The sequence below is a fragment of the Scyliorhinus canicula genome, chromosome 13, assembly GCF_902713615.1.
Source record: "Scyliorhinus canicula chromosome 13, sScyCan1.1, whole genome shotgun sequence".
In the NCBI taxonomy this organism is placed as follows: domain Eukaryota; kingdom Metazoa; phylum Chordata; class Chondrichthyes; order Carcharhiniformes; family Scyliorhinidae; genus Scyliorhinus; species Scyliorhinus canicula.
In genome coordinates this window covers 127,012,139-127,027,465 of record NC_052158.1, presented here as the reverse complement: position 1 = coordinate 127,027,465, position 15,327 = coordinate 127,012,139, and the positions used below count along the sequence as shown (strand labels likewise).

At 50.1% G+C, this 15,327-nt stretch overlaps 1 protein-coding gene across 1 annotated transcript in view; it reads right to left on the bottom strand.

The window, feature by feature from the left end:
• LOC119975485 (serine-rich adhesin for platelets-like) overlaps positions 1-15,327 on the bottom strand; it is a 117,524-nt gene that overhangs the window by 81,363 nt on the left and 20,834 nt on the right. The window contains exons 7-8 of the mRNA XM_038815217.1: positions 15,069-15,164; positions 454-549 (exon numbers count right to left, since the gene is read on the bottom strand). Coding sequence (XP_038671145.1) covers positions 454-549; positions 15,069-15,164 — 192 coding nt within the window. The remainder of the gene's footprint in view (positions 1-453; positions 550-15,068; positions 15,165-15,327) is intronic.

Below are 15,327 nucleotides of genomic sequence, written 5' to 3'. Positions count from 1 at the left end.
TATTCGCAGACTACCCTGGATCTCCAAGTTAAGGAGCACATATTGTATTCTTAAGTACGTTGTTACAAGATGTTTTGCTGCTATTATAGAGTTATAGAATCTTGAATGAAGAAGTGATTGTCAGCATTGTGACGACAAGCGCAAACACCCCTCTGTGTTCACTTCAGTTCATTTGTGAGATTGCAAAATGAGATTTGAAAATTTCAAATGTGTCCAAGAATTCCAACATGTTGATGGTTCTGGAAATGTCCTGACAGTTGATGGGTGAACTGCTATTGTAGCATTGGAAATGTAAGGGTATTCGCAGGCATGAAATCATGAAAATATGGAAGGCTTTTACAATTTCACAAAGGTTGATGATGATATTCCAGGTAAGACTGGTTCACTGCTTGTTTTACATTTCAGTCATCAGTTAGACATTGAACATTGACAATTGGATAGCACTGGAAATACCTGTTGTTTCACTTGTTGCTGTTGAAGCTGAAGTGTTGACAGCTGTGGTTACCATTGTAGATGGTTCAGTTGATGTTGGAGTCGATGGTGATGTTGCTGTTGATGATAATAGAGTTGTCAGTGAAGTGACGCAATCGCCCAATTAATTGCAGCAAAAAGCATATAAATTCAGCAAGATAAGGTCAACAACAAGAATAAAAATCATGTGAGATTTGAACATTTGAGTGCTGTGATAGTTTTTCGCAGACTACCCTGGATCTCCAATTTAAGTGGTACATGTTCTATTCTGAAGTCCAATGTTAAAAGATGTTTAGATTACAGGCAGTACAGATTTGTCTGCTCAATTTAATTTAGTGAGTTTACAAAATACCAATGAATATCATTGTTTGCTTTTCATTGATGCAAATGGTTTCACCAACATTTGTAATTTATCCTGTCAATAATAATAATAATCTTCAGTGTCATGAGTAGGATTACATTGACAAAGCAATTAATTTACGGTGAAAAGTTACTATGAAAAATTGGATTGCTCAAGACATTGTCATATATTCTAATCAGATTCGGCTTCCGGCGGGGGAACAGAGCGGTCGCGTTTGGATGAGCTCCGGGGGGGGAACAAAGTTGCGTCCCGCTCCTTGCTGAGAACATGCAGCCAAGCGAGCAAATTCACCCGTTTGGGCTCCCCGGAACAAGAGAGTGGGGACGAAGAGCAACCCGGACTCCAAAGCTCATTAAAGCGCGAGAACTGGGTGCTCGGGAGTGGAGCAGTCCAGTGGCACACCCCCCCCCCCTCCCCCACCCCGCCCCACGCACGGCAGTAGAGCGCCAGACAGGGCGAGCGGCGGCCCGGATCAAAGCAGGGACCGAGCCAGCAGGAACAACTGACGACCAACTGGCAGGAGAGCGCAGGGTACAACGAGCGGCGGCCCGGACCAAGGCAGGAACAAAGAGGGACTCCCAGCCCGGCCAGTAGCCGCTCCCCCTCTCTCTCTCTCTCGACCATTGGTGAGTGAGGGAAAAGAAAAAAGAGCTTCCCCTTTTTCAAAAAAAAAACTTTGAAAGGAAAACTTTGAAAGAGAAAGAAATTTTTTCATATTTAAAAAAAAACAAATTCTCTTGAAAAGAATTTTATAAAAAAAAGTGGGTGTGGTGAATGTCACTTAGTAATTCACACTGTATTTACCAATACTATTGTAACCGCAGTAACGTTATCCGACCACTAGGGGGAGTAGCTCTGGGAATGCTCAGGAGTTTGTACAGGGCTCCACTCATGGCTCCGCCCACGACTCCACCCCCTAGACTGCTGTATAAATAACCGTGTCCAGAGCCAGCCTGAGTTCATCGAGAGTTCACCGGGTAACAGGCTGGCTCTGAAGTAAGTAGATTAAAACCACTGTTCATATCTGAAAGCACGTATCTCGTGAATTGATGGTTCCATCAATTAATCTACTTAAGAACAGTCAGGATCGATCATGGGATCAGCCCTCAAGCCTGGACGCCTAGTACTTGACCCACAGGATGCAGAGGCAAAATAAATCTTCTCCCACTGGCTGCGGTGCTTTAAGGCCTACCTGGCAAAAGCGAGCACAGCCGAAACAACAGAGGAACAGAAGTTAAGTCTACTGCACACGAGGGTGAGCCACAGAATCTCTACGCAACTAATCTCGGCCGGTTCATATACTGCAGCGCTAGCGATACCCGATAAGATGTATGTAAGGCCCATTAACGGAGTTTACACACGCCATGTGTTCACGACTCGCCGCCAGCGGCCTACAGAATCACTCGCCGAATTTCTAAGAGAGCTCAATAATTTATCAAATGGCTGTAACTATCAAGCGGTTACCGCGGCGCCAAAGACTGCTGGAAAAGGGGGCCCAAGACTTAGAAACAACTGCGGAAATTGCTACCACGATGGAGGTCTCTTTCCGCAGCCTCACCTCGTTCTCCGCGGACCCCGCGACCCAATCATGGGTCCCTGACCAGCGACTCCCCCAGGCCTGTGCCACGAAGCCGCCCAGCCAGCATGCTGCCCCAGCCAGCCACTATACTGCCCTAGCCTGCCATTTCTGAGGCCAGAATCAGCACCCGCGGCAGCACTGCCCGGCCCGCAACGCGACCTGCAGCAGCTGCGGGTGGAAAGGCCATTACGCGAGAGTGTGCCTCGCAAAAAGGGCCCCAGCTTCCAACTCCCCAGCGGCACGAAGTAATCGCTCCCCACACCCGCAGGCCCGCGGGGCCCGAAACGCTGCAGGCTTTGCCCCGACCCCGCCCCCTCCCGCCATGTGCGATCCATGGGGGCCGCCATAATGGAAAACCTCCACCACGCGGCCAGCCACGTGCGACTCATGGGGGCTGCCATCTTGGACGCCACCTTCCTCGCCGCCCGCCTCGTGCGACCACGGGCCCGACCTGCATCTCCACGCTCGGACAACTCATCGGAAGTGTACGACTACGAACTCAGAGGGCAGTCATCACGGGGCCACTCCAGCACAGCTGATCGAGCCACTGACTACCCGCAACTCAGCGCAGTCACCCTGGACCAATCGCGCCCGAAGCATCTGCGAAACTCGATGGCAGAGGTCCAAATCAACGGCTACAGCACGCCATGCCTTTCCGACTCCGGGAGTACTGAGAGCTTCATACACCCAGATCTGGTAAGACGCTGTTCGCTCCCCGTTTTCCCCGTGTGGCAAACTATCTCTCTTGCTTCAGGCTCCCACTCTGTCCAGATCCAGGGGCGCACCACCACGACACTCACAATCCTAGGCACTAGCTATGCAAAATTTCAACTCTACGTCTTGCCCGAACTCTGCGCGCCACTCTTATTAGGCCTAGATTTTCAATGTAATCTTAAGAGCCTCACCCTCAGCTTCGGCGGGCCCCTGTCCCCACTCACTATCTGCAGCCTCGCTACGCTGCGAATCTTCCCCCTCCTCTCTTCGCCAATCTCACAAAGGACTGTAAACCCGTAGCCACTCGTAGCAGGCGATAGAGCCTGCAGGATAGGGTATTTATCAGATCAGAGGTCCGAAGGCTTCTCAGTGAGGGGATTATAGAGGCCAGCAATAGTCCCTGGAGAGCTCAGGTGGTGGTCGTTAAGACCGGGGAAAAACTCCTCATGGTTGTCGACTATAGTCAGACCATAAATAGATTTACGGTCCTCGAAGCGTATCCCTTCCCCAGGATTGCAGACGTGGTAAATCAGATCGCCCAGTATCGGCTCTTTTCCACGGTGGATCTGAAGTCTGCATACCACCAGCTCCCAATCCGCCCGGAGGACCGCCACGACACGGCATTCGAGGCCGATGGCCGCCTCTTCCATTTCCTCCGGGTCCCCTTCGGCGTCACTAAAGGGGTCTCGGTGTTCCAACGAGCAATGGACCGAATGGTGGACCAGTACGGGCTGTGGGCCACGTTTCCGTACTTGGACAATGTCACCATCTGCGGCTATGACCAGCAGGACCACGACGCCAACCTCCACCGTTTTTTCCAGACGGCACAGAAATTAAAAATCACCTACAACAAAGAGAAATGTGTTTTCCGCACAAACAGACTGGCCATCCTCGGCTACGTCGTGGAAAACGGAGTCCTGGGCCCAGACCCGGACCGTATGCAGAACTCCCCTCCCCCATTGCCCCAAGGTCCTCAAACGGTGCTTGGGCTTCTTCTCCTACTACGCCCAGTGGGTCCCTCAATATGAGGACAAAGCCCGCCCACTCTTTAAGGCCACACGATTTCCCCTGTCAGCTGAGGCACGCCAGGCCTTCAACTACATCAAGGAGGACATCGCCAAAGCGGCCATGCGAGCGGTGGATGAATCCACTCCATTCCAGGTTGAGAGCGACGCCTCAGAGGTAGCTGTCGCAGCCACACTAAATCAGGCAGGGAGACCAGTCGCATTTTTCTCCCGTACCCTCTCCGCTTCAGAACTCCGACACTCCTCAGCGACTGCGCGGGCCTGGCACACTGCGGCGACGTGGCCCTTTTTGCTGCAAACCTTGCAAATGGGGGTGCGAGCTGGGCAGCGTTGGCGAGGGTGCTTCTGCTGGCCGCAGAAGTAACATCGGGAACCCCAGGGGTGCGCGGATTGGCATGTGGCGCAGGCGTACTGGCTGGGTAAAGCCCCGGTGGGGTGGCCGTCTGTGGGATCCACGAGGGATAGGAGGGGTGGGCCGTGCAGCCGGAGGGGTAGGCCTGAGCGTTACATGAGGCGACCGTCATGGAGAGCGCTAGCTTTTTCGTCTCCGCTAGGTCGAGCGTGGCCCCTGCGAGCAATCTTTGGCGGATGAGGTCCGACCCAATCCCTGTTACAAAAGCATCGCGCATGAGATTAGAATGTTCGGTGGTCGTGACGGCCTGACAGTCACAGTCCCGGACGAGTGGGATTAGGGCCTGCCAGAAGTCTTCAATGGACTCACCAGGGAGTTGAGAGCGAGTGGCGTGTACGTGCATGACGAAGAGTGAGTTCGCTTTCTGCGCGTAGTTCTCTTTGAGGAGCGCCATGGCGTCCCCGTACGTCGGGGCATCCTGGATCAGCGGAAACACGCTGGAGCTCAATCTTGAGTACAGTATCTGTATCTTCTGAGCCTCCGTCGGTGGGGTGATCGCAGATTTTATGTAAGCCTCGAAGCAAGCTAGCCAGTGATTGAAGTCTCTTCTGGCATCGGTCAATTGCGGATCCAGCTGCAGGCGATCTGGTTTGATTCGGAGGTCCATCTTATGGAAAATCTTATTGCAATAAATTGATGCACGATCAATTGTATAAAGACTCAGTTTGGGTACAACTGTGGCTTTATTGCAGTAAGATGCGTGGCCTCCTACAGCAGCGAAATGACAGCTGAATAGAGGACACGCATATTTATACTCCTCTTCCTGGGCGGAGCCAGCAGGCAGGGGCTACCGGCGAGCCTGTAGTACAGGTTCTACCTTACATCACCTAATACAGGTGTAACAGTGGTTTACCACATGCTGTATCCTGCAAAACTCTGGGTCACATACCAAGAAAGAGAATACTTCTTCACAGCCCCCGCCGAAGCAAACAAGTGTGTTGAGGAACATGGGCTGGAAAACCAACAGCTGGGATACAAATAAGGGGCCCCTGGTTAGGGGCAACAACACGCCGATGGGTGGGGGGGGGGTTGTGAGGCAACGCCAGGCCCCCCCCCCATCCCCATCCCCGCCACGGTGAGCGCACCCTGAACAAAAAGCAAACCACTGCCCGACGGACTGCTTCAGGTGGGAGACCAGGTCCCAGCACGAGGGAACGAGAGTAGCGGAGAAGGGAGAGCAAGCGAGAGGAATTCAGGGTAGGATGGGGCAAGAGCGGGCAGAAAACCACAGAGGACGGGCAAGGGAGAAGCGAGAAAGTAACTCCCGAGAGGGGGGTCACCGCACTAGCAGGAAAACAAGCGCCGGGGACATGCAACAAAGCAAGGCCGCAGCGCGCCCCCAACAGGGGGGAAGGCGACAGGCAGAGGGTCGGGGGGACCACACAACAGAGGCGGAAGAGCAAACGGGGATAGGAACAGGGAAAAGAGGAACAAAGGAGGGGTATACAGGAGAGGGGGGAAAAAGGGGGGAATGGGAGAGACCTGGGGGGGGGGGGAAGACGCAGGGAGGGAGAGACCGGGGAGGGAGGGACACACGGAAGGAGGGACAAACAAGGCTAGTAAAGGAATAGCAATAGGGCTACAAAGTGCCACAACCAAGGGCTCGAAACAAGGAATCGCTGCAAGCATCCACCCAGTATGGTCTCTGGGTGAACGGAGACCCCAGAGTGCAGGGGACTACCCGCTGGCGATCGCACAGTGGGCGAAGGGAAACCCCGGAGCGAAGGGACCCGACCGCATGGAGAGAGCAGCGAAAGCAGACATCCTGGACGGTCCCCTAACAAAGGGAAACCCCAGAGGGCAGGGGAGCCTCACCAGGTAAGTATGGTTAATCTCACAGGAGCGAGGGGACAGAAGCCTGGAACGTAAGGGGACTCAATGGCCCAGTGAAAAGATCCAGAGTCCTCACCCACCAAGGAAATATGAGGGCCGACAGAGTTTTCCTCCAAGAGACACACCTGAGAGAGCAGGACCGACTGCGGGTAAGAAAGGGCTGGGTGGGACAAACCTACCATTCCTGCTATGGGACAAGGGCCTGGGGGGGTGGCAATACTGATCAGCAAGAGGACGATGTTTAGGGTGACAAAGACGGTTACAGATCCAGGGGGACGGTACGTCATGGTCAGCGGAGCCCTTGATGGGGCACCAGTAGTAGTAGTTAACGTGTACGCACCCAACTGGGACGACACAAGCTTCATCAAGAAGACCATGGCAGAAATCCCTGACATAGCGACGCACCGACTAATCTGGGGGGGGGGGGGACTTCAACTGTGTACAACGACAGACAGATCAAACCCCAAAACGGGGAAAACCTCAAGCATGGCAAAGGAACTCAGTCACTTTATGCAACAGATGGGAGCGGTGGACCCCTAGAGGTTCACCCACCAGGGGAGAAGGAGTTCTCCTCTCCCTAGTACACAACGTATGCACCAGGATTGACTTCTTTGTGGTGGGAAAACAGTGCTTCCGGGGATAGACAAAGTGGAATACTCCGCAATTGTGATATCAGACCAAGCTCCACATTACATGGATGTGAGGCTGGGGACGGGCAGGGCCCAATGACCCACATGGAGGTTGGACAGTGTCCTACTAGCTGACAAGGCCTTTAACAAAAAGATATTGCAGGCCATAGCAGAGTATATGGAGAACAACCAGAACGGGGAGGTCTCACCCTCCACGTTTTGGGAAGCGCTAAAGGCCGTACTAAGAGGGGAAATCATCTCTTTCAAAGCGCGAAGAGATAGGGAGGAAAGGTTGGCTAGGCAGCAGTTGGTCGACTCCATACTGGAGGTAGACCGTAAATACTCCAAGGCCCCGACCGTCGAGCTCCTGGCAGAGAGGAAAGAGCTACAAAGGAACTTTGATCTGCTCTCCACCAGGAAAGCAGTGCACCAACTCCGCCAGGCACGTGGGACCCTATACGAACACGGAGACGAAGCCAGCCGCCTGTTGGCACACCAGCTGAGAACGTAGGCAGCCAACAGAGAAATTGCACAAATCAGGGATACCAGAGGCACATTAGAAACAGAAGCAGAAAAGATCAACAAAACCTCCAAGGCCTTCTACCAAGGGCTGTACACCTCAGAGCCCCCAATGGGACATACCAGTCGTGGGTGAGGGCAGAAAACGGGGCCTCGAAACATCATTAGCACTGGGAGAGATCATGGACAACATCAGCTCCATGCAGGCAGGGAAGGCGCCGGGACCAGACAGGTTCCCGGCGGACTTCCACGAAAAATTTTGTGACAGCACTGGCCCCGCACCTGCGGGAGATGTTCACAGACTCGGTAGCTAGGGGCACACTGCCACCTACATTAGCACAGGCCTCAAACTCGCTAATACATAAGAAAGACAAAGACCCAACGGAATGTGGGTCATACTGACCCATCTCACTGCTGAACACAGATGCCAAAATATTGGCCAAAATCCTAGCCAAAAAGCGAGAAGTTTGCGTACCAGAGGTGGTCGCAGAGGACCAGACGGGCTTTGTCAAAGGTAGACAGCTTACCTCGAACATCCGGCATCTGCTGAATGTGATAACGACCCCCCCCCCCCCAGGGAGTGAACACCAGATGTGATCGTCTCCCTAGACACATAAAAGGCCTTCGACAGAGTTAGAACATAAGAACATAAGAACTAGGAGCAGGAGTAGGCCATCTGGCCCCTCGAGCCTGCTCCGCCATTCAATTAGATCATGGCTGATCTTTTGTGGACTCAGCTCCACTTTCCGGCCCGAACACCATAACCCTTAATCCCTTTATTCTTCAAAAAACTATCTATCTCTACCTTAAAAACATGTAATGAAGGAGCCTCAACTGCTTCACTGGGCAAGGAATTCCATAGATTCACAACCCTTTGGGTGAAGAAGTTCCTCCTAAACTCAGTCCTCAATCTACTTCCCCTTATTTTGAGGCTATGCCCCCTAGTTCTGCTGTCACCCGCCAGTGGAAACAACCTGCCCGCATCTATCCTATCTATTCCCTTCATAATTTTAAATGTTTCTATAAAATCCCCCCTCATCCTTCTAAATTCCAACGAGTACAGTCCCAGTCTACTCAACCTCTCCTCATAATCCAACCCCTTCAGCTCTGGGATTAACCTAGTGAATCTCCTCTGCACACCCTCCAGCGCCAGTACGTCCTTTCTCAAGTAAGGAGACCAAAACTGAACACAATACTCCAGGTGTGGCCGCACTAACACCTTATACAATTGCAACATAACCTCCCTAGTCTTAAACTCCATCCCTCTAGCAATGAAGGACAAAATTCCATTTGCCTTCTTAATCACCTGTTGCACTTGTAAACCAACCTTCTGTGACTCATGCACTAGCACACCCAAGTCTCTCTGTACAGCGGCATGCTTTAATATTTTATCGTTTAAATAATAATCCCGTTTGCTGTTATTCCTACCAAAATGGATAACCTCACATTTGTCAACATTGTATTCCATCTGCCAGACCCGAGCCCATTCACTTAACCTATCCAAATCCCTCTGCAGACTTCCAGTATCCTCTGCACTTTTCGCTTTACCACTCATCTTAGTGTCATCTGCAAACTTGGACACATTGCCCTTGGTCCCCAACTCCAAATCATCAATGTAAATTGTGAACAATTGTGGGCCCAACACGGATCCCTGAGGGACACCACTAGCTACTGATTGCCAACCAGAGAAACACCCATTTATCCCAACTCTTTGCTTTCTATTAATTAACCAATCCTCTATCCATGCTACTACTTTACCCTTAATGCCATGCATCTTTATCTTATGCAGCAACCTTTTGTGTGGCACCTTGTCAAAGGCTTTCTGGAAATCCAGATATACCACATCCATCGGCTCCCCGTTATCTACTGCACTGGTAATGTCCTCAAAAAATTCCACTAAATTAGTTAGGCATGACCTGCCTTTAACGAACCCATGCTGCGTCTGCCCAATGGGACAATTTCTATCCAGATGCCTCGCAATTTCTTCCTTGATGATAGATTCCAGCATCTTCCCTATTACCGAAGTTAAACTCACTGGCCTATAATTTCCTGCTTTCTGCCTACCTCCTTTTTTAAACAGTGGCGTCACATTTGCTAATTTCCAATCCACCGGGACCACCCCAGAGTCTAGTGAATTTCGGTAAATTATCACTAGTGCATCTGCAATTTCCCTAGCCATCTCTTTTAGCACTCTGGGATGCATTCCATCAGGGCCAAGAGACTTGTCTACCTTTAGCCCCATTAGCTTGCCCATCACTCCCTCCTTAGTGATAACAATCCTCTCAAGGTCCTCACCTGTCATAGCCTCATTTCTATCAGTCGCTGGCATGTTATTTGTGTCTTCCACTGTGAAGACCAACCCAAAAAACCTGTTCAGTTCCTCAGCCATTTCCTCATTTCCCATTATTAAAACTCCCTTCTCATCCTCTAAAGGACCAATATTTACCTTAGCCACTCTTTTGTGTCTTATATATTTGTAAAAACTTTTACTGTCTGTTTTTATATTCTGAGCAAGTTTACTCTCATACTCTATCTTACTCTTCTTTATAGCTTTTTTAGTAGCTTTCTGTTGCCCCCTAAAGATTTCCCAGTCCTCTAATCTCCCAGCAATCTTTGCCACTTTATATGCTTTTTCCTTCAATTTGATACTCTCCCTTATTTCCTTAGATATCCACGGTCGATTTTCCCTCTTTCTTCCGTCCTTCCTTTTTGTTGGTATAAACCTTTGCTGAGCACTGTGAAAAATCGCTTGGAAGGTTCTCCACTGTTCCTCAACTGTTCCACCATAAAGTCTTTGCTCCCAGTCTACCTTAGCTAGTTCTTCTCTCATCCCCTTGTAATCTCCTTTGTTTAAACACAAAACAAGTTGAATGGAAATACCTCATAGAGGTATTGGAGCGGTTCGGGCTTGGAACAGGGTTCACCTCATGGGTAAAGCTCCTATACAACGCTCCCATGGCGAGCCTACGGACCAACAACACCAACTCCCGATACTTCCAGATGCACAGGGGCACCAGACAAGGATGCCCACTGTCCCCGCTGCTGTTCGCTCTAGCGATCGAACCACTAGCAATCGCGCTCAGAGCAGTAAAAAGCTGGAGGGGGATCTGAAGGGGCAGCAGAGAGCACAGAGTCTCACTCTATGCAGATGACCTGCTCCTCTACATTTCGGACCCACACGGCAGCATGGACGGAATCATCGTGCTCCTGAAAGGGTTTGGCGCCTTCTCGGGCTACAAACTCAATATGAGCAAATGCGAGAGCTTCCCGGTACACCCACAAGTAGGGGGGGCAACACTAACGGGACTGCCATTTAAAGAAGCCCGACACAAATTCCGCTACCTGGCGATCCAAATAGCCGATGACTGGAAAGGGATCCACAAATGGAACCTCACCAGTCTGATGGAGGAAGTAAAAAAGGGCCTGCAAAGATGGAACACACTCCCACTCTCCCTCGTGGGGAGAGTCCAGACGATCAAAATGAACGTACTGCCCAGGTACCTCTTCCTACTTAGATCCATTCCGATGTACATCCCCAAGACCTTTTTCAAAACACTAGACAAACTAATCATGGCGTTCGTATTGGGGGGGAGGGTAGAATGCTAGGTTCCCAAAGAGGGTCTGACAAAAAACAAAATCCAGAAGGGGATGAGCCCTCCCAAACCTACAATTCCACCACTGGGCGGCGAAGGCCGAGCAAATAAGGGGATGGATCAAGGAGCCAGACGTTGAGTGGGTCTGCACGGAAGAGGCCTCTTGCATTGGGACCTCCCTTCGGGCCCTCGCCAAGGCAGCACTCCCATCCCCACCAAAAAACACCACGCAGCCCAGTGGTGATAGCCACCCTCCAATCCTGGAACCAACTACAGCAGCAATTTGGCCTGACCAAAATATTGGACAAAGCTCCCATCTGCAACAACCATAGGTTCACACAAGTGCTGACTGACGCCACCTTCAAAAGGTGGGGACAGGACGGAGGGACACTGACAGTCAGGGACCTATACACAGACGGCAGGATCGCAAAGAGAAATTCCAGCTAGCCAGGAGGAAATGAACTAAGGTATCTGCAACTCAAAAACTTCCTACAAAAGGAGTTAAGGACATACCCACAACCGCCACGACAGACATTACTGGAAGAGTTATTGGACATAAGCATACTAGATAAAGGAAACTGTAGCGACATATATAACCGACTGGTAGAAAGGGACGACACCGTACTGGACGCAACAAGAAAGAAATGGGAGGAGGACCTGGGGATTGAAATAGGGTGGGGACTCTGTAGCGAAGCACTGCACAGGGTCAACACCACCTCCATATGCGCAAGACTCAGCCTGACGCAGCTGAAAGTGGTACATAGAGCCCACTTAACAAGAACCCGTATGAGTAGGTTCTTCCCGGAGGTGGAGGATAGATGTGAACGGTGCCAAGGAGGCCCGGCCAACCACGCCCACATGGTCTGGTCTTGCCCCAGACTTGCGGAGTACGGGACAGCCTTCTTAGAGGCAATGTCCAAAGTCGTGGGGATGAGGGTGGAGCCATTCCCGAAAGTGGCGGTCTTCGGGGTTTCAGACCAGCCAGATCTATTCCTGGGGAGGAGGGCAGACGCCCTTGCCTTTGCCTCCCTGATGGCCCGCCGTAGAATCCTGTTTGGCTGGCGGTCAGCAGCACCGCCCAAAGCTGCAGACTGGCTGTACGACCTCTCGGAATCTCTCCAAATGGAGAAAATCAAATTCGCCATCCGAGGGTCGGACGACGGCTTCCACAGAACATGGGAGCCATTCACCCAAATATTCCGGGACCTGTTTGTGGCCAACGAACAAGCAGAAGAATAGCCAGGTAGCCAAGAATCAGGGGAAAGTAGCCAAAGCATGAGAGGGAGAGATAGACTGGGGGAGGGGGGCGGGACAGCTAAACCTAAGAGAAAGAAAGGTGAACCACGAGAGGGGGGAGGGGGCAGCAGCAGGGGGGAGGGGGGGAGAGGGAAGGGACAGGGTACAAGAGACGAGAACCAGGGAGGTAGGGGGTGGGGGGGGGGGGGGGGAAGCAGGGAAATGACAGCCAGAAGGAGGGCACGGGGTACGATAACAAACTTGGCATCTCCAGGAACAGAGAACAAGGAGAATACAGGCGAAAGACGGGAGAAATGGCTGAAGCAGAGCTGAGCGCGAGATGACAACGGCAGCGAGATCCGTCCGTGAGAAGCAAGTGACAACACCATGTAGCAATCTGGGATGGCCACTTACAACTAGGTACAGAGAAACTCGCAAAGCCTAGCGGGTAAAATGGACAAGCCAAGACTCAGTCAGCCTCAGAGCCTGGAATGCATATTTGCAAGCAAGAAGTCCAGACGATATTGAAACTCCGACCGACTAGCATTTGATGGCCCATCTTCACCAAAACAAAGGACGAGTACATTTCGGACATTTCCCAGACATTTCGGAGCCACTCCCTGTTCAAGGGAAGCGTAAACAATGGGGTCAGTGGCCACTTGGGACACGCCCAGCCATCCAGATCCCCGCCCACTTATTCGTTAGGAACCGATCAGAGTGATCAGGGATCACCCAATTAGTGGGACCCAAACTGAAGGACCGTCCAAACTGAAGGAATATAGATAACATAGAAAGAAGGGCAAACTCACTGATTGCCATAATTGGAACTGAGCCACAGAAAGGAAAGAGTAAAAGAGTAAAAGAAAAAAGCAACAACCAACACCAAACCCATTCGAGTATTGCCCACTGTAATTGTTTCTCCGGCACCCAAATGTATATTTACCTCCCCAGTCTCCACCAGCCCCCCTCCCTCCCACCCCTACATACAGATGCCTACTTATGTGTTGTAAATCATTTTGCCAGTTGTACAGAGTTGCTGCTCTTGAGCTGGTACACAATACCAAACCAGTGATTCTATATTATTTTTTATTTTATTTTTTATTATTACTTTTGTTTGGTATCTTTGGGTGTGCCCTTCTCTTCTTTTTATGTATAAATATATATAGATATTTCTTATTCTATATACATAACGGGAAATATACTTTGTTCATAAACCCAATGAAAAGAATTTATTAAAAAAATATATTCTAATCATAGAAAGGTAAATTAACAGCGAAAAACAGGTAATTATGATAAATTGTGTGCGCGATTCAGCAAACATTTTGCACTCGGCCCGGATCCATGTGTGCTGGGTTAATCCCGGGAGAGCCCAAAGTGGGGCTGGACAAGATCCAGAAATGCATATTTAAATACACCATTGAAATGAGTCATTCAATTTCCAGTGCGCCGGTTCAACCAGCGACCGGGAGCAAATGGCCATGCCAGCAGGACCACGCCATTTAGGGCGGGGCAACATAAACGTGGACCACGTGCAATGGCACCTTGGGTACATCTCACAGAGCAGTAGAAAGCCTGAGTGGTCAGGTACACAGGGCAGTATCCTCGGTCATGACCATCTTGATGCTACCAGTCTGACATCCTTGCAGTGTCACCTGGGCACATGGCATAGCAATTATGTCACTGCCAGGGTGCCTGGATGGTACTACCAGGGTGCCAACAGCACTTCCAAGGTCCCATGTGGGTAGTGCCATGGATCCGGGGTGCCAGTTTGTAGCTGGCAGGGGTCGGGCCTGGAGGGGTGTTGATGGGATGTTCCCAGCGGCTGAGAGAACGTCGTAAAGTTTACAGCGGAAGAGAATGTCATTTTTGTATGGTCCCATTGAAGGAGCGTCAATGAAATAAAATGAAAATCGCTTATTGTCACGAGTAGGCTTCAAATGAAGTTACTGTGAAAAGCCCCTAGTCGCCACATTCCGGCACCTGTTCGGGGAGGCTGTTAAGGGAATCGAACCGTGCTGCTGGCCTGCTTGGTCTGCTTTCAAAGCCAGCTATTTAGCCCTGTGCTAAACAGCCCCTGCCTGTGCTAAACAGCCACTCCCTGTGCTAAACAGCCCCTCTGACTGATACACAAATCAGGTTTTTATTCCTTATGGCACTAGTCATATCCATTATTAGGAAAGATAGGAATGTCACTGCGTGAGCATGATTATTTTTTTATGACAATAAATCTTGAATGAAGTAGTGATTGTAGATGTTGTGACAAGAAGCACAAACACCCATTTGTTTTATTAGTTTCAGTTCATTTGTGAGAAATTATTGAATGAATTATTGAAGTAATTCATTATTGAATGAAGAGGTGATTGTAGGCATTGTGACAAGAAGCACAAACACCCCTCTGTGTCCAGTTCAGTTCATTTGTGAGAAAGCAAAATGAGATTTGAAAATTTGAAATGTGTCCAAGAATTCCAACATGTTGATGGTTCTGGAAATGTCCTGAGTTTTGATGGATGAACTGATATTGGAGCATTGGAAATGTTATGGCGTTCGCCAGAATCAAATCATGAAAATAAGGAAGGCTGTTACAATTTCACTTAGGTTGATGATGATATTCCAGGTAAGACTGGTTCACTGCTTGTTTTACATATCACTTATCAGATAGATGTTGAACATTGACAATTGGATAGCACTGGAAATACCTGTTGTTTCACTTATTGCTGTTGAAGCTGAAGTGTTGAAAGCTGTGGTTACCATTGTAGATGGTTCAGTTGATGTTGAAGTTGATGGTGATGTTGCTGTTGATGATTACAGAGTTGGCAGTGAAGTGACGCAATCGCCCAATTAATTGCAGCAAAAAACACATAAATTCAGCAAGATAAGGTCAACAACATGAATAAAAATCACGTGAGATTTGAAAATTTGAGTGCTGTGATACTTATTTGCAGACTACCCTGGATC